The 18,094-nt window shown below is 44.7% G+C and overlaps 2 protein-coding genes across 2 annotated transcripts; both read left to right on the top strand.

The window, feature by feature from the left end:
* Nucleotides 1-1,114: 1,114 nt before the first annotated feature.
* Nucleotides 1,115-6,349, top strand: mmp25a (matrix metallopeptidase 25a). The gene is made up of 10 exons (XM_036552854.1): nucleotides 1,115-1,210; nucleotides 2,791-2,923; nucleotides 3,095-3,236; nucleotides 3,562-3,866; nucleotides 4,110-4,289; nucleotides 4,376-4,472; nucleotides 4,696-4,778; nucleotides 5,356-5,508; nucleotides 5,675-5,962; nucleotides 6,087-6,349. The coding sequence occupies exons 1-10, from the start codon at nucleotides 1,115-1,117 to the stop codon at nucleotides 6,347-6,349; spliced, it is 1,740 nt and encodes a 579-aa protein (XP_036408747.1).
* Nucleotides 6,350-7,596: 1,247 nt separating this feature from the next.
* srrm2 (serine/arginine repetitive matrix 2) lies at nucleotides 7,597-17,341 on the top strand. The gene is made up of 13 exons (XM_036552642.1): nucleotides 7,597-7,739; nucleotides 9,016-9,272; nucleotides 9,398-9,493; nucleotides 9,591-9,776; nucleotides 9,930-10,019; nucleotides 10,158-10,220; nucleotides 10,771-10,926; nucleotides 11,766-11,904; nucleotides 12,103-14,615; nucleotides 14,963-15,763; nucleotides 15,920-16,000; nucleotides 16,282-16,392; nucleotides 16,662-17,341. The coding sequence occupies exons 2-13, from the start codon at nucleotides 9,025-9,027 to the stop codon at nucleotides 16,708-16,710; spliced, it is 4,533 nt and encodes a 1,510-aa protein (XP_036408535.1). The 5' UTR covers nucleotides 7,597-7,739; nucleotides 9,016-9,024; the 3' UTR covers nucleotides 16,711-17,341.
* Nucleotides 17,342-18,094: the final 753 nt, after the last annotated feature.

Genomic DNA, 18,094 nt, shown 5'->3' with positions numbered 1-18,094 from the left:
CCCCAGCTAACACTCTCACACACTTGTTTCCTTCACATTCCCTCTGTCTGTTCCTAAATTCAGTCATTCATTCCTTATCTCTGACCTAGAATGGGCATGAAATGCACAGATCAAAATCTCTTCTTTTTGGTGGAGAGAAGACTATGGAAAGGGAGATAAAGGGTGTTTTGACTATCCCTAAGCATTCTGCACTACTACATGTCATGTTATAAACATGACATCCAGTAGTTTTTGTGTCTGTAATAGATTGTCCTCACTTGTGTGAACTGAAAGGACGGGAGTGAGAAAGGTGTTCAGAGTGGCTTAATGACCAGTTTTAAAGTTTTAAAGATTAAGGTTTTAATCTCTAAATAAAGATAATTATGTGCAGTGTTGGGCCCCTGGGGGTCAAAGCTATGTAACGTAGGTACAATGAAATAGGTGTAGCCAAGATGAAGATGAAACTGACAATTTATTTGTCAAACCAAGCAGAAGCTCAGTAAATGCTCGTAATGTGACTTATTTGTGGTACTTTGTGAAAAATTACAAATTTTATTAATTAATAAAATTATTAATATATTCAGATTGAAAAGTTATTTTCCCGGGGGGGGGGGGGGGGGGGGGGGTGGAGAGAGAGAGAGAGACAGAGAGAGAAAGAGAGAGGAGAGCGTGTGCGTGTGAGAATGCGAACAAGGGAGAATGTGTGTGTATAAGAGAGAGCGCAAGAGAGAGGGGGGGAAATCACTAAGTGACTCGTCTATTGATCGTTAGATCCTAGCCCTGCCTAGTCCCCAGGGAGAAGCAGTAGAAGATAATACTGCGAGGGTAAAGGAAATAAACACACCATCAACGAATGGAAACGTTTTCGACTTATTTAAGTAACTCTGCGGCTGATAAGGGGGTGACAACTACATTATTCATGACTAGCGGAAATGGTCATTAAGGTGTTTTTTTTTTTTTATCAGTCTCAGTAAAGAACCTGCGGCTTTTTAAATGATGAAGTGATCGGAGTAATTGCAAGGGAGATCTTAGGCTATGGTTGTCTTCCAGTTCTAGTGAATCGCTCTGCTCGTTTTTGGTAGCTGGATTGCGTACGCCGGTCCCTGACAGTGCGTTTGCAGTCACTGTATTTAGTATGGGTCACAAGGCGCTCTGTGTAACTGGTACCGTGCTTCTGTACGTCTCTGTGGGACTCTGCGCTCCAATGGCTGACCAATACTCCCGGAGTGTGGTGAGTATATCCATTTATCCTTTCACCTTGGATGAAAAGAAGTTACGGAAAGTATGTTATCAGTTTGATTGATAGCATATTAGACTGATTTCCAAGCCGCATGTCATGTTCAACAGAATTTAATTTGAACACTAAACATTTTGCACGGCTTTGTGTAAGTTTATGAAAACATTATAAATACAATCAGCATAGGGAGAATAAGGTGATGCGGCGACTCTGCTGTTAGAAGTTGGGAAAATGCTAGAGACTGATAATGTGCTTTATCCCAAAAATGCGTCTTTATAGTCTTTAGTTGTCTTAAGAGGCGTTAAAAGGAAGGTGTGTGCATGGGCTGTGTTCTGGAGCATTTAATGTTGAACTAAAATACAGTCACACTGGTTGTCACCATTGGCTGTACTTTTGATGCGTGTAAGGAATAACCCCCGCCCGTTACCTGTTGTCTCTAGCTTGATCTTATATGGAGGCTATTTAGAAGAAGACCCCTTAGAATACCATGTAATCATGGTAAACTGGACATTCAAGAGACAGAAATCTCTAACCCTGGCAAAATGTGGAGTTAGTTATAATATTTTGACATGGGTTCAGCAGTTAAATGTTGCTGTATCCTGATTACGGTTCTTGCATTTTCAAGTGTTGTATACACAGTACAGTTCACTGGAACCGAATCAGGCATGGAATGTACCGTAAACATAGTTATTTATACATTCTTTTACGGTAATTCCCTGCGGTTGGAGGAAGTGGAAGTGTGTACGAAGTGTGCACATTCCGGAGATCCTGTGTACATGTGTATTTACAGCTTCAGATCATATGAAGAAAACCAATTATGAGTACTGTATGATGCAAATACACAATTTTAAACAATACGTATTCCATTGAGTATAAATGTGCAGAGAAAAAAAGGACAAAGGTAGATACAGCAGATGTGTAGCAAAAGGAAATGTGTGATGTCAAGTAGCCTACCTTTTTTTTAACCAAGCTGTGCACAATGTTGGACCAATGCTGTTTTAAAGGCAGTATGTTTATTCAAAGAAATATGTAGCACCAAACTGCAGCTAAAGTAACCCTGAGTCCTTAAGCCCAGGGATCCTATGATCCTCAAAAATGTCTGAAAATGTTTTCATCCTGGAAAGTCATGGAAAGATCCTAAACATCCTGTGGGGAACAAATAGTTGGCTTGTAAATTTAGCCCCCAGGGAAAATGAAAAGTTGCCTGGTACTCATTGTCTTCAATCACACTTCTGTGTTCTATTGTGATGGAAGTTGTTCTGGATAAGAGTGTCTGCTAAATGCCTGTAATGTAATGTAATGCGGTCAAAAGTGTGGATCTGAAAAGACACAACATATTTTAAATTTAATATCTGTCAGAACGTATTTCCATCCACATTCAGAATAACCATGTTTCACACAAGTTTGAATGTTACAGTAGGCTAAACAATCCTTGATATCCCTACATTTATTACTTAAATGTCTTTGAAAAGTGGGATGCCTTCTCTATGCTTGAGAGGAAGTTGAAAGTTCAAATGGGAAGAAAATAACAGTAAATATCTTTCCTAAACTCAGCTGTTACTGTCGTGTTGTAGGATTGGCTGACGCGGTATGGGTACCTGCCTCCTCCAGACCCCCGCACAGCCCAGCTTCAGACCAGAGAGGGGATCGAGAGAGCTATTAGGCAGATGCAGAGATTCGCTGGACTGGAAGAGACAGGGGAGCTGGGTAGCTATCACACCTTACACAGGCTCCTTCTCCTGACCTGTCTGTGTGATTACTGACACCCTCTCTCTCTCCATACCCATCCAAATTTTACTGTAGATCCATCAATATGTCACCTTCTAGGTTCATTCCGCCACCCATACAATAATGCTGATGCGTCTCCTTCTGTCTTAGACCACGCTACTCTCTCCCTCATGTCGACTCCTCGGTGTTCTCTACCTGACATTGTTGGAACAGAGGACTTGCTTAAAAAAAGGAGAAGGAAAAGATATGCTCTGTCAGGGTTGCGTTGGGACAAGACTGATATCAGTTGGAGGTGTGTGCACTGTCTTTCTCTTCTCTTTTGCAACCCTTGACATAGATTTAAATCGTGTACTTCACTGATATACAGTACTGTAGTTCAGCAATGATAAGAGGACATTTAGCAGTAGTTGTAGCTTGCAGCAATGGCCTGATTTAAAGCAACTCAATACTGCCATCCACAGAACACATTCTAACATAGCTTGATCACTGTCCACAACAGATCATTGTTTTTATTTAGCCTCTGACTTTGAACAGAGATAGTCTTATATATTCCAATGAGTCTTAGTAAGTTTAATATGACGCCTTCCCTCTTTATGTTCCATCCATCTCTCTCCCAGTGTCCACAGTTATCCCTCAGGCACCTCACCTCTTCAACCTGAATTAGTGGAGGCCATTCTGAGCTACGCTCTCAAAGTATGGAGTGACGTTACCCCTTTAAAATTTCGCCATCTTCCTGGGAGCAATGCAGCGAGAGGAAGGAGACAGGAAGGGGACATCAGGGTGTCGTTCAATCGTTCCTTTCATGATGACGGGTACCCTTTTGATGGTAAAGGCGGCACCCTCGCTCACGCTTTCTTTCCTGGGATTGCTGACATCGCAGGGGACGTTCATTTCGACGATGATGAAACATGGAGCTATGCAGGTGCGCAGAACTGGGCTGAGAGATACATTGTTATGGAGGGAAATATAGGCTATGGAAGCCATCACAAGGATTCAGTGACGTAAATACATTTTTGCAATGTAAATGTTGAGCAGGCGTAACCATTGCCCCATCTCTCTGAAGATAGACATGGACAAATATTTATGTTTGTGCACTCTTGTAAAACCCTTAAAATCATGGAGTAAGTCGTTTACATTTTAGACAGCTGTCCTTTCTCTGTCCCAGGTGACAGTCGCAGCACAGACCTCTTTACAGTGGCGGTCCATGAGTTTGGCCACGCTTTGGGCCTGTCGCATTCGTCCTCTGACCCCTCCATCATGAGACCCTATTATCAGGGTGCAGTGGGGCACATCCAGAGCTACAGCCTTCCTGAGGATGACAGGCTGGGCATCCAGATGCTGTATGGTGAGAGGCCTCATCCCTCCACCTCTTTTACTCTCTCTGTTTTTTTAAATGTTGGTAATTATCTGTGTTTGTATTTTCTCTCTCAGGGAAAAAAGGAGGAGTGATCATTCCTGAACCACGTGTCCCATCCACCCCAATTCTCCCTCACCAACCCAGTCCTCCAAATCCAAGATCAACAAAACAGTGAGCTTCCTTTATAATAGTGAAGTGTGCTTATATTGTAATTCTTGTTACAATCATACTATGCAACACCATACAACTAAAAACCTTTTTAATGTCAAAAACACTGTAATCATTCCTCCTTATGAAAGATACATTGCTAGAGAGGCATCAGTGCCCCCCTTATGTGGTTTCTGCCATCAACAGTATATTGAGCCTTTTCTCTCCCATATCCCCTCTATCTCAGCCCAGACCCTTCCCTTCAGGACCGATGTGAGGGGGGCTATGATGCTGTGGCCAATATCAGAGGAGAGGTCTTCTTTTTTAAGGGTGAGAGAAACAATGTCTGTGCTTCAACTAAATCTGCATTAAAACCTAGGTCCCTACAAACTATGATGGTATCATCTGGGGCGGCAGTGTAGCATAGTGGTAAGGAGCAGGACCAAAATGTTGCCGGTTCAATTTTCTGCTGGGACACTGCTGTTGTACCCTTGGGCAAGGTACTTAACCCAGAACTGCCTCAGTAAATATTCAGCTGTATAAATGGGTGTAATTGCTACCCATGTAAGTCACTCTGGATAAGAGCATCTGCTAAATGACAAAAGTGTAAAATATAATGCCTCTTTAAGTGATAAAATTTGATCCAAAGATGTGAAGCCCTAAAAATCAGAAGATCCAGGATCAGTGAAATGTGTAACACTGCTGCAGACTGACTTCATTTAGGATAGGGCTTCTCAACTCCAGACCTCTGAGATCTACAGTTCACCATTGCCTTTGTCCATTTTGCATTTATAAACAGAATTATATTGTGCTGAATATAAGAGGAGGGATCTCCTCTGCTGTACACCATGGTTTATTACACTTCCAAAATGAAGGCTTTGTTTTTCCTGGTCTTTGCATTACTCAGGTCCATATTTCTGGCGGATCCAGCAGTCAGGTTCCTTGGTCTCACTCTCCCCAGCTTTGATACGGAACTTCTGGATCGGGCTTCCCCCTGGCATACAGAAAATTGATGCTGTTTATGAGAGGAAGGGTGACAGTCACATTGTCTTCTTTGTTGGTGAGATCTGATAATAGGAAATTGTTTTACTCTCCAGTTTGAATGTTTTTCAGAGGACGTTATATTATATTGATTAAAAATAGCTGAACATATGTATATATGCCACTTACAGGCCACACCACCTTTCTGATTTTGTCCTCTCTCTGAACTCCTCCATCTGCAACAGGTGATCAGTACTGGGTCTTCAAGGATACATCATCCCTCCCTGGGTACCCCCGACCCCTGTCGGACTGGGGTTTGCAAGCAGCGAATGGGAAAGCATCTGAGAGAGTGGAGGCAGCATTTGTGTGGGCTCACAATGGCAAGACCTACCTTTTCAGTGGAGGGGAGTTTTGGAGGTTTGATGAAGGAGGAAGAGAGACAGGAAGGAGGTTGGAGTCAGGTTACCCTAAATTTACCACTCTGTGGAAAGGAGTCCCCTCTGACCCTGATGACATCATCAGCTGGGGAAATGGTGAGAAACTGGAAAGCCTAATTAGGCACATAATACTTCAATTAAGTCCTCTATTCCTCTATTCCATCACTTTTTAATGCATTTTCTCATTCTGTCATTCTGATTTTGTCCATGTATCTCTTAGGAGACACATACTTCTTCAAAGACAACCTCTACTGGGTGCTGCAAAGGGGAGGAATGGACCAGGAAATTGTAACTTCTAAATCCATTGCAGTCGATTGGATGAGATGTTCCCCGCCACCAACTCCCACCCATTCATCAGCCAAGTGTCATCCTAGAGGCAGGGACTGCAACTGTGACAGGAACAGAACTGTCCTCAACCAGGCTGCTTGCTGGCAAATCCTGGTGTGCCTTGCTTCAGTTTTCATGTTTATTTTCATTCATTAAGTAACTTCTTATTATTACTTTGGGGTTTTTAATCCACAAAGATGCTTTATTAGCTTTGATTGAATGACAGAAATGCACTTGTAATAGTAATAATGCAACTGCTGATTGAATTCCAGTTTATGAGGTTTGTAATATTTTAAAGGGTTAACTTCTTATGAAGTTTTTTAGAAAAAATAGCATGGGCATTACAGCATAATACAGTTATAAAGAAATGTGAAGTACAAAAATGTCTGGAATTATGTTTTATATTAAATCATCAAATTGAAAATGTGATTGTGTATGTTCTGTGTGTATGTGTTTCTTTTTTTTTTCTTTTTTTAAAATGGCTGAGTGTGCTACCATATTCTGGAAACTGAAGAGGCGTTCCTAGAGAAATGATCTTTGTCATTCATATTTTATGTATGAATGAGGGTATCACTCATACATGAATGGTGCTTTGGGAAGATGTACTTCCCAGAAGCATTCCTCATCCAAAAGACAGCAGTGATACAGTGGTAGAAGGTAAAGGTAAAGATCAAGAGAGAGTCATTCTCACCAGTAGTTAGGCAACAAGAATCAAAACATCCAAAGAGTATTTAACCTGAAATCCTTCAGTGCTTACCTAGCTGTATGAATGGATACAATCTGTCATGCAATGCCATTTGTAGCCTAATGTTACTTTCATTGTAAATTAAGTTATACCTAGTTAGCCTTTCAAAGGTTTCTAGGTTTAACAGTGGAAGGCCAAAAGTTTCAATGTTAAGACTGATGCTACAATGGGGGAGGTACCCTGTCCAAAAAAAACATAGGTAACTTTCAACTGATGTCCTCTAGTCATTTAAGTCTTTAAGCACATGTTCAGAAGCAGCATTTTCTCGAGGTTTAATCTAATTGGGCTTGTCTTTTAAATTACTGTTGTACTCGTTTACTGACTTATTCTGCATGCAGATCAGACAATATTGTGAGAAATTAATAAATGAAGCTACGCAAGTGATTTTCATCACGCGATGTGAATCTGCGCAGCAGTATTCAAGCAAGCTCCAAAATTCAAGCCCCAATCAACATCGTCTCCGCCAGATGGCCTACCTACGTCCACAGCTGGGTAATTCTATCACTAGGGCAAGGCACTGCGCCATCTGTCGAAATACAATGAGCAAAGTCCTTGTGTTGGTTTGTGGGAAGTGTAGTCAGCACGCGGTGCCTTGTGGGTTTACTTCCCTGGCTCGTCGTGCTTTATTGACGCAGTTCGTTACGATGCAGATTCAATATACGCAATAACTACGTATTGCATTGCATGAAGCGATAGTATTTATACCTGTTGTGGCCATTTTCTTTTCCTTGTGAAGGCGTGTGATTTAGACATTTCCGACTTTTTATTTTCCTCCTTTCTCTGTCTTTTCGGACAACAGAGGTATGTAACGTGAAGATAGCTAACAAGCACATGGAGATATCTATGAACGTTATCTAGCTCATCGTAGGAGGAAGCGAGGGAACCCGATAATCACAGAAAACAGATGGCCACAATGTTAGCTAGCTAGCTCACTACCTTTCCAAATTGCTTTATTGTCGCTGGCGTGGTAGTTCAAAGACGGAAAACGAGATATTTGTCGTGTTCTTTATTGGTTGCTGCCTAGCGAACGCAGAAGCCTAGCTAAGTTTATAGGCCGTTGTGATTGTACCGTATGGGGTGAGCAGAGTAGCTAACTAGCTAGCTGAGTCGTTAGCAAATATCTCGTCAGCTTTTGCCGAAGAGAGGGGAAGGGAACGGTAGTTGGCTAAGTGTTGTAGCTAACTTAGCGAGGGATGGCTAGCTAGCTGTAATCTTGTTAAAATCAATGAAGCGAGAGGTGACCAAAACATTTCGTATATTTCATATTTACCTCCTTAGCAGGACACAACACAATTTGGGTTGGCTGACTAGAAACAGGCTGTTGTTAACCGCAGTTATCCATTTACTTTTAAGGCCTATTACCCAAGGTCTCACTTGGCTCGCTGGCGCCTGATCCCAGGATTGTCTTTGCTGTGTTATCAACGCAGTTAGTTCCTAGAAGAGCAACAGTGTCTTTGAGTTAGGACTAGCTAACGTGTAACAACCCAGCGTGCTTGCTCAGGCGGTTGGAAAGCTACCTAGCCAGATTTTCTTATGAAAGAGGAATTTCCTTGATAGCAAGCTAACGAGATCGTCGTAAGGTATATCACCGTGCTGACGCTAACAAAAGATAGCAGGTAATGGCAGGTGAAGAGAGTTTGGGCCAGTTATATAATGAAAGATTGGTCAACACGCGTGTCCATTGTGTGGTTGCCTATCATAATAATTCAGTGTGACTGTATGTAGCAGCATGCATGTGTTTTTTCTCACTTTGCCAAGCAGTCTTGTGTTTGATTTCTTTAACTTTTGCTGTATGCATTGTACGCCTTTTCATGTATACGTCACGTATGAAGCTGTCAGCGAGAAAGGAATTAATTGCCCTGTTGTATTTATAATGTAAAGTGCCCTCCTCGGTTTGTCTGTAACGTTAGCTATTATACCATGTGATGTATATGTGCTCATATTGTGCTTTTTTTTACAACGACGAACTGTAGAAAAATCAAATGTTTTGAATCGTTAACAGTGAGCGCGATAAAGCCATTTTGCATATGTTTGTGCAGAAGTACTCCCGTGTCACACGCCACTTTATCTGTTTCAGAGGTGCGAAATGTACAACGGCATCGGGCTAACCACCCCTCGGGGTAGCGGGACCAATGGTTATGTCCAGCGCAACCTGTCCAGCGTGCGGGCGAAAAGAACCCGGGATGAGCGAGGGGACATGCGCGACGAGAAGGACCGCGAACGGTTGGAGAGTCAGCTCAACCGGCAGCCGAACGCCGATATCCTGGAGCACCAGAGGAAGAGGCAGCTGGAGGTGAAGTGTGCTGAGCTGCAGGACATGATGGAGGAGCAAGGGTGAGAAGGGAAGGGTGTCTCAAAGGGGTTACACAGAGAGTAGATGGTGGTGTAAAATAGAGTAAATGTGGCTGTAATTGTGCATTCAGCCATTCTCCATCTGTGAATTATGTCTTGTCAATCAGGTACTCAATGGAGGAGATTGAGCAGAAGGTGAATACCTTCCGGATGATGCTGCAGGAGAAAGAGGAGCCACCAGCTCCCGTGACGGACAGACCTTCGTGAGTACCTGAAGATCCCAGCTGCAGAATGCTCGAAGGGTCTGCGTACACATCTGACCCGCTGAATGTAACCCGCTAACATGTGCACCTCTCTCAGGGTTACGGAGACTCACGCCCTGGCTGCAGCCAATCAGCAGAAGAATGACCGGCTGAGGGAGGCATTCGGCATCGCCACAGATTATGTGGACGGCTCCTCCTTCCACCCTGAGCGTAAGGAGCGAGAGAAGGAGAAGAGGGAGCAAGAGAGACTGGAGAGGGAGAGGCAGCAGCAGCAGAAATATATGTGAGTGCAGGAACTCCATACCGAGTGTCTAGTCAGCCCATTTTTGTAGCAGTATATTCTATGGGCTCTCAGGTCTCTCGCATCCACGACCAGTAACCATGCATGTGTATGATTCTGTGATTAAATATTTTTCCTTGTGCTCATGCTTTACAGCCTAGTAGAGGACTCTGACGAATCAGCCTCCCCTTCTCCACGTAAACAGAGCCGGAAGAAGAAGAGGAAGAAAAACAGGAGAAGAGAGAGGTGAGGAGTGTGGGAGTATGACATGAACTCAGAGGAGCAGCAGGGGGAGAGAACGGGCACAGAGGGGCTGGAGGTATTGGCACTACAATGGACAAAGAGAGATTAAATGCCCACGCATCTGTGGTTTTTGTCTTTCAGCTCAGAGAGTCCCTCCCCTTCTCCTCATCGTGAAAAGAAGAAAAGTGGAAAGAAGAAAAAGAGGTATGTTTTTTTGTTATAGGTTCTTTGCTGTGTTCTCATACGCATAAAACTGAGGAGCTTGAACTTTGCTGAGGCCGCAATGATCTGCTGACCGTTACCATCTCGAAATTCAGGACAAAGTTAGCATTTAATCAATAGTATCATTTTACAGTCTACTTACATAGTCTAGAATTTTCCCTTTCCACACAAAGGACAGACTAATAAAGTGCAAATTTTTTACCAAGTTTATTCAGTCTGTGACAGCTATTCTCTTACTCTCATTTGACCATTGAATATGGAAATGAAGTTTATATATTCATCATGTTGTGCACAGAAAATGTAGGAAGTAAGTCCTGTATTGTGTATTTCTTCAGTCAACAAGTGTAAGTGTAATAACAGTTAGCAAAAGATGAACATTACTGTGTCATTGTGAATACCATTTTTCACTCTTTGCATATTTTCTGTTTTTACTGAAACAGCCCTGGTTGTATTACTCCCTTCATATTACTCTCCATTTGTTTACATTAGCACAGGTGGCACTCATTTCTAGCACACTAATGTTCACAGTCAGGCCATGTACTGTAGTCAGAGACACTCCCTCAATCTCCCTCAGTTCTTCAGATGACAGACACAAGGAAAAAGGGAAGAGGAAGAGGAGTGAAAATGAATCCCCTCCTCCAACCAAGCAACAAAGACGCAGGAGCCCCTCCCCGAGCTCAGACCGCAGGTAAGTCAGACTGCGTTTTAATTTGTGTTAATTGATTAAAATAATTATTAAAAACGTGCACACTTAAAGGGCAAAAAAATCTATGGTTTAATGTTCTGAGGGAGACTGCAAAAATTTCATCATCATAGTAAGTCCATTTTGCACATAAATCAAAGTCCAGTGGCCAGTGATTCTAAAAAAAACCTGACAATAATTACATTTACATTTATTTATTTAGCAGACGCTTTTATCCAAAGTGACTTACAAAAGTGCATAAACATATTGGGATGTTTAGCAAGTTGATATTAAGCAGGTTCATGTGCATTTTTTTGTGTCAATAATCAAAAGGCCAATAGGAAGTTGATAGGAGGCTGTGATAGTTCTTCCACAGCTAAAGAATGGCCCTGCTGTATTTGAATATGACCTATCAGATAGGGGAATATGGGTTCACACTGGAGGGTTTGCTGTTTATATGGGTTTATGTTTTATTGTGGAAAAGGCGTATATCTAAATGGCATTAACAGGGTAGATGTGTATGGTAGTAGCCTTAAATGGTGTAGTCGGTGTGTAAGGCTGATAATTAATTGGGTTACATTGGCAAATTAATTCCCTAATTTGAGTTGAAGTTTTAGCTGCAACTAGTTTGCTGCAGCTACAGTTTGGCATGGAATTATTCTCAAAAGTGGGCCATTGTACATGTATTTGTATCAGAATCAGTATATTTCAATATACTTGAAAATAATTGATTCTTGGATCACAGTATTATCTATGCTGTTGCACGGTAACTATATCTGGGGATGAAATATGATGAAATATGAACATAGTGTGATGCACCAAACTTGTATCCTTTATCTTCTCAGCCCATCACCTGTCCCACTGAGAGAGATGCGAGAGAACCAACCAGCGAGGAGAACTGATGAAGCAAGGAAGGGGTGGTCCCCGGGCAGGAGGGGGAGGGAACCTGAAGAGAAGAGTCCTCAGAGATCACGTGTTAGAGAGGTAAGAGTTTCATTTCTTTCTACATAGATTTCAGGACGTTATAATGAATCTGAAATGAGTGGGAAAGTGAAGTAGAGTGGGCAGAATGCTGACTTCCGTCTCATCTGTGCTAAGGTGAAGTTTGACTTTCATGAGTGTCCCGGTTGCAAATTTGTGTGCATGGTCAGAACTTCTCTCTCTGCTTTCTGTACATGCTAGAGATCTCCCAGACACCCCAGCTCTCCTGAACGAAGCAGAAGAGCCGAAAAGGAACGAGAGAAAGAAAGGGAGGAGAAGCCCCAGAGAAGACGGCACGACTCCTCATCTCCGTCTCCCTCCCCAGAACGAGAGAAAGCCAGGCGGCCCAGGAGCAGAGAGAGGGAACGAGCAAGGGACAGAGAAGCAGTTTCACCTAGACCCACTTCAAACAAAGAAAGAGAGAGGGAGATGGTGCAGGAGAGAGACAGACAGAGAGGGAGGGACAGGGCGGAATCACCCAGACAGGGTGAGAGAGGTAGGGACAGGGCGGAATCACCCAGACAGGGTGAGAGAGGGAGGGACAGGGGAGAGTCCCCTAGACAGGGTGACAGAGGACGGTACAGGGCAGAGTCCCCCAGGCAGAGTGACCGAGGGAGACAAAAAGACAGAAAACAGCAGAGGCACTCGTCTGACTCGTCTCCCTCCGTTTCCCCACCACCTCTTGCTAATGGACGGGAAAGAGAGAGGGAGCGAGAGAGGGAACTAGAGAGAGAGAGGGCAAAGGAGAAAGACAGGGAGCGAGAAAGGGAGAAAGAAAAAGAGAGGGAGAGGGAAAGAGAAAGGAAAGCGGATAGGGAGAAGGAGAGTCTGGAAAAGCAAAGAAAAGAACGGGAGAGAGAACAAATGAGCGAAAGCGCTAAAGAGAAAGAAGGGTCACGGCCCAGCAGGCACTCTTCCTCTACCCTTGACCGATCTGTCCCTTCGGAGGATCATTCGCGGAGAGAGCGGGAGGCAGAAAAACAAATGCAGAAAGGCAGAGATGCAGAGAGGGAGAGGAAGGAGAAGGAGATGGAGATGGAGAGAGAGAAAAAGGAGTCAGAGAAGAGGAAGAAAGGGACGGAGCAGAAGGAGAAAGGGAAGGGCCGAGAACCCGAGAAGAAGGATAAGAAACGCAAAGCAAAATCCAGCAGTAGCAGCAGCAGTAGTAGCAGCAGCAGCAGCAGCAGCGGGAGTGAGAGTGACAGCTCCTCCTCTTCCTCCTCTGATTCATCCCCCTCTTCCTCCGCATCATCCTCCTCATCCTCATCCTCCTCGTCCGATGAGGGCGAGAAGGAACGGCAAAAGAAAAAGCCAGTTAAGGAGAGCCAGAATTCAGCAAAAAGAGTTCCATTGTCTCCTTCCCATTCTTCCGCCTGCTCTCTTCTCTCGCCCTCCTACAATTCGTCTGCTGTGGCCCCATCTTCATCCTCTCCCTCAGCCCAGCCCCGACTCAGACAGAGGAATGACGGCGGGAGCGAGAGGGAGGTGGAGAACGGAGGGATGAAGTCCTCAGAGAGGTATGTAGAGAAGGAGAAAACTAGAGGAACGCAGAGGGAGAGCCTTCCACCCCCGCCGAGCGCAAGTTCGGATGGGGATCAAGACACAGGCAGAGGGAGGGATGCCCGAAAAGAGATGGAGAGGGGAGGAAGGGGGCGTGGAGGGGAGAGGTACTCTCCCACACAGGGGGATGACTCCTCCCCCTCACCCGAGAGAGAAAGAAGAGGTGAGAAACTGGATCCGTCTGCTCACAAACTGCCCTCAAGTGAGGAGAGAGGGAGAAGAGGAAGGGAGCACTACTCCTCAACGGAGAGAGAGCCCTCGCCTTCTCTGGCCAGAGAGGACGAGAGAGAGAGGCTTCGAGTGCAAGGGAGGAGCTCTGAAAAAGAAGAGCGAGAAAGAGAGCTGCTGAGGGAGAGGGGGAAGGAACGCTACACGCCCACAGAGAGAGAGAGTGTAAGTCCGCCCCGCTCTCCTCCTGGGCAGAGAGAGACCGCGGTCAGAGGCAAAGATCGGTATTCTCCTACTGACAATGAGAGGGACAGAGAGGCAAAGAGGAAGGCCCCGTCCCGCTCTCCCTATCAGGAGAGGGCCTCGGAGCAGGAGGGGAGTTCCAGGGCCAGTTTAGAAAGTGAGAGGAAGAGTGGTCGGGGAACGGAGAGATACAGTCCCACTGAGGAAGACAGGGAGTCCTCACCCCCTGCCCCAAGACAGAGAGAGACGTCGGAGAAAGAGAGCAGAGGCGGGAGAGAGAGGGAGAGAGCGCAGGACAAAAGGGCAGGAGCGTCACGTTCTCCCAAAGCTGGCGAAAGGGGACGAGACCGAGGCGCCTCTCCCAGATCCACGCAGAGGGACAAGGAGGCCCGAGTCCGCCGCGGTTCCCGCTCCCCCTCCGCCTCGCCCCCACGGCGCACCCCTCCCTTGCAGTACCAGGACCCCCCTGGCTCCCTGCGTCGTTCCTCCCGCTCTCCCAGCCCCAGGCGGGTGTCGCGGAGGGGCGCGCACCCTCGATCTCCTGCCCGTCATCTGTCACGCAGCGACAGGGACCCGGACAGAGAAAGGGAGAGGGACAGAGAGAGGGACCGGGACAGAAGATACTCTCCAGTGCCATACAGGAATAGGGACAGGGAGAGGGACAGAGAGAGGGATCGATCCAGGGAGAGAAGACCAAGGAGAAGCCGATCAAGGAGTCCAAGGAGACGGAGCCCCCTTTATAGGTGAATTGGTCATCACTTTCTGTTTGTTATATTTGAGTGGAGACAGTGGGTTACATTACGTTACATTATTGTCATTTATCAGATGCTAATATCCAGAGCAACTTACAATTTTATCCATTCATGCAGCTGAATATTTACTGAGGCAATTCTGGGTTAAGTGCCTTGCTCAAGGGCAGAGGAGCAATGCCCTCGCAGGGAATTGAACCAGTGACCTTTTGGCTACAAACCCAGCTCCTTACCGCTACAAACTACTCCCTCCATAATCTCAGTTGGTAGTGATATACAGTTAACTCTGTCACTGGGACTGTATTGTAACACACTTCACATTCCGTTTGTGCTTATCCCAGGTCGCGTCGCTCTCCTTCTCCCCTGCGCCGGAGAAGAAGCAGCCGCTCCCTGTCCAGGGAAAGAGAAAGGGACCGGGAACGAGAGAGGGAGCGGAACAGGGAGCGAGACCGGGACCGAGGCAGAGAGAGGGAGCGAGAAAGAGAGAGAGAAAGGAGAGTCCGGACGCCGCCGAAGGATGCCCCAGCTCGTTCTTCATCTTCCTCCTCCACCAGCTCCTCTTCTAGTTCGTCGTCTTCGTCATCTTCGTCTTCAGAGTCCCCCCGAGAGAAAGAGAAGGGGTCAGAGGAGAAAGAAGGGAGGAAGGTGGTTGAAAATGAGAAAGGGAGAGAGATGGAGAGAGAGGGAAGGGGTGAAAGAGAGGAAAGGCAAGAGAGAGACCGAGAGGTGGAGAAGAGGATGAGAAGGGGGTCTGCTTCACCTGCGTCTTCATCTAAGTTGAGAGTTCCACAGGGGTCTGCCTCTCCATCTGACCAGTCAGAACGCAGATTGCAGGCCAAGGATTCAGAGGGTTCCAGATCCCCTGCTGTCAGCCAAGCAGAAGCCAGAGAGTCACAGAGAGTAACACAAAGTAATAAACCAATCTCAAGTAGTTCTGGACATTCTGCCAGCCAGACAACAGGCCAGCTGCAGAGCCAGGCTGAAAAAGCTCTGAATGGACAGCCAGAGAGGGAGGGACCTGTGAAACAGCCTTCGAAAGACAAGAGCAGCTCCAGTTCTTCATCATCCTCATCATCCTCGTCGTCATCTTCCTCCTCTTCGTCTTCATCAGACAGTTCAGAGTCTGAGACGGAGGATAAAGAGTAAGTAGGTGTATGAGTGTGCTTTGATGCATACAGTTAATGTGATGCCTCTCTGTGGGTGTATTGTCACCTCTCTCATAGACTTTGTATTTTATGTTTTCTCCATCTGTGTATTTGTTTGAATGTTAACCCATCCATCTTGTGTCTGCCTCTCAGGAAGGGCAATGCGGCAGTGAGGCGCTCTTCATCTTCATCATCGTCCTCTACTGAAAGTGAGAAAGAAGATAAGAAGGAGAGGTAAAATTGATTAAACTTACTAAACAAAATAAAACCAATATAGTTTTATAATTGCATGTGAAAACAACTCTTAGTAGTACTCTTGGTACACAACTGATAGACCATAAATGGGTAACAAACAAATCCTATTGGTAATTTAATGTCAGATGGTGCCGATATTATGTCACCATCAGTTAACACTGAAAAAGGCTGCATGTAGATGTATTTACAAATGGCCACTATTGATCTCACCCCTTCTTATGTAAATGGGCATGAATCGCTGTACTTTCTGTGACTTTCAGCCCACCCCGCCCTCGAAGGGTTCCTGCTGATTCGTTGAGAGACTCTAGATCCCTCAGTTACTCCCCCCCAATGAGACGACGACGGCCTGCACAGTCCCCGCCCACAAACAGGTCAGTGGCCAGTTAGCAGGAAGATGCACCACTGTAACAGGATGATGGGTTATTTCACACCTGTGGGGTCAAATTTGTGTGGGTGATTAACTCGCAGTTGAGTTTCATCTCTTACAGTGGACGTTTATAACAGAAGTGGTGCTTTCGTATGGAAACAGTATCCGCTGAATCTTAACAGTTCTAGTTAATAGTCATGCTTACAAACCTTTCTGCTGTCTTTTGCTAGCAAATGTGATGAAATGGTCATTCCTCCTTCTCCCCTTTTTTAGGAGCAGGAAATCACAAAGCAGATCACCAACCCGAAAAAGGAGGAAATAATCCAGTTTCACTTCTCAGAAATGTGTCCCCCGTTCTCCTCAGTGATGTGGCTTAAATACTGTATGCTGCAGTTAGCTGGACTGTACCATCCGGAGCACAAGGGGACATCAAATTGGTGACAGTAGAGTGAGAACATTGATATGTGTTGGAAAAGAGCAGGATGAAACAGCTGATTTTTGTTAAGAGTGAGGATAGTGTACAAAAGGGGGAAGAACAGACCCGAAAACCTCCTGTCATTTGTTTTCGGGGTTATTTGTTTTGTTTTTTAAAGGGTTTGGTCAATGTATTTTTACTGTGGTGTTGAGCAAGGAGGTAATAAGAGCGATGAAGAGAAAGATGAACATACTGTCAGACTTATTGCTGTATGTTCTTACTCGGTGTTCACCTACAGACGGAAACACAACTGAATACATTGGCTGTATGTGAGGTAGACATGTGGACATTTTGCTGAAAAGAAATTCACACTGTACCTTATACCTTCAGATTCTTTAAAAAAATATAAATATGGCTTCTCTAATTTGTTTATCACTGTATGGAGGAGGTGCAGTTGCGATGTCTGTGAATAGACTTCTTGAGTCCCGTTTTTTCCTTTTTTTGCTTTGTGAACATATTAAATAAAAACGGCAATTGTATCCGCTCTGTTTGCATGTGGCTTTGTAATGCGCTTTTGTCAACTGTCAGCCATGGCTCAACAGCATTTCCTGTATTTGTGTAGAATGTACATGTGCATATTGTTATCGTATAGTATAGTTTGTACAGTGGGTGTACAATATGGTACTCATCTATGTATGATGCTTTGGTTGCAGATTTCATTTTCTAGTGCAGTAATCTTGCCATGGGTTTTTGTCTTTCACTGTCAATATGTAGTTATGTCTGTTTTTGTGGATTTGAACCAAAAATAATCTTAATATCTGACCGCAGGTAAGCATTTCCACTTGACTCTCAAGAACACCCTGTAACTTAATGGTAATCATGACTACTGCTCCATATTACTGTAACAAAAGAAATGTCAGCTCATTGGGCCAGTTGTTTGATAATGCAGAGATGACAGGTATTGCAGGAAAGATTGATTATTTACAACAATCATTCCTTTCTTCATAGAATGGTAGAAAGTGTCAACATTATATTAGAATGGTAGAGTGTCAACATTGTATGTGGAAATAAAAATAGAATCCAGCCAGTCACAGAAATTCAAGCAAACCAGGGGGCAGATTACTGACTTATGAAGAATGAGCATAAAGTGCATCTAATAAAGTTGCATGATATCCATACAGGACTCAACGAATCACATCCAAAAATGCATCAGCCCCTTGTACAGTGCTGTGATAACATGCATACACACTTTAACAAAGTGTAATATGTATGTGCAGTACCAAAATACAAC

The sequence above is a fragment of the Megalops cyprinoides genome, chromosome 19 (genome assembly GCF_013368585.1).
Source record: "Megalops cyprinoides isolate fMegCyp1 chromosome 19, fMegCyp1.pri, whole genome shotgun sequence".
In the NCBI taxonomy this organism is placed as follows: domain Eukaryota; kingdom Metazoa; phylum Chordata; class Actinopteri; order Elopiformes; family Megalopidae; genus Megalops; species Megalops cyprinoides.
Note: the sequence above shows the minus strand (reverse complement) of the source record. Positions and strands in the feature narration are given on the sequence as shown.

Bases quoted from the DNA above. Each gene is read 5' to 3' on its own strand.
- srrm2 (XM_036552642.1), top strand. From the start codon at position 9,025: ATGTACAACGGCATCGGGCTAACCACCCCTCGGGGTAGCGGGACCAAT. The intron at 9,777-9,929 runs GTGAGTGCAGGA...CATGCTTTACAG, and splicing joins CAGCAGCAGCAGAAATATAT to CCTAGTAGAGGACTCTGACG. The intron at 16,001-16,281 runs GTAAAATTGATT...TGTGACTTTCAG, and splicing joins AAAGAAGATAAGAAGGAGAG to CCCACCCCGCCCTCGAAGGG.
- mmp25a (XM_036552854.1), top strand. From the start codon at position 1,115: ATGGGTCACAAGGCGCTCTGTGTAACTGGTACCGTGCTTCTGTACGTC. The intron at 3,237-3,561 runs GTGTGTGCACTG...TCTCTCTCCCAG, and splicing joins AAGACTGATATCAGTTGGAG to TGTCCACAGTTATCCCTCAG. The intron at 5,509-5,674 runs GTGAGATCTGAT...CATCTGCAACAG, and splicing joins TCACATTGTCTTCTTTGTTG to GTGATCAGTACTGGGTCTTC.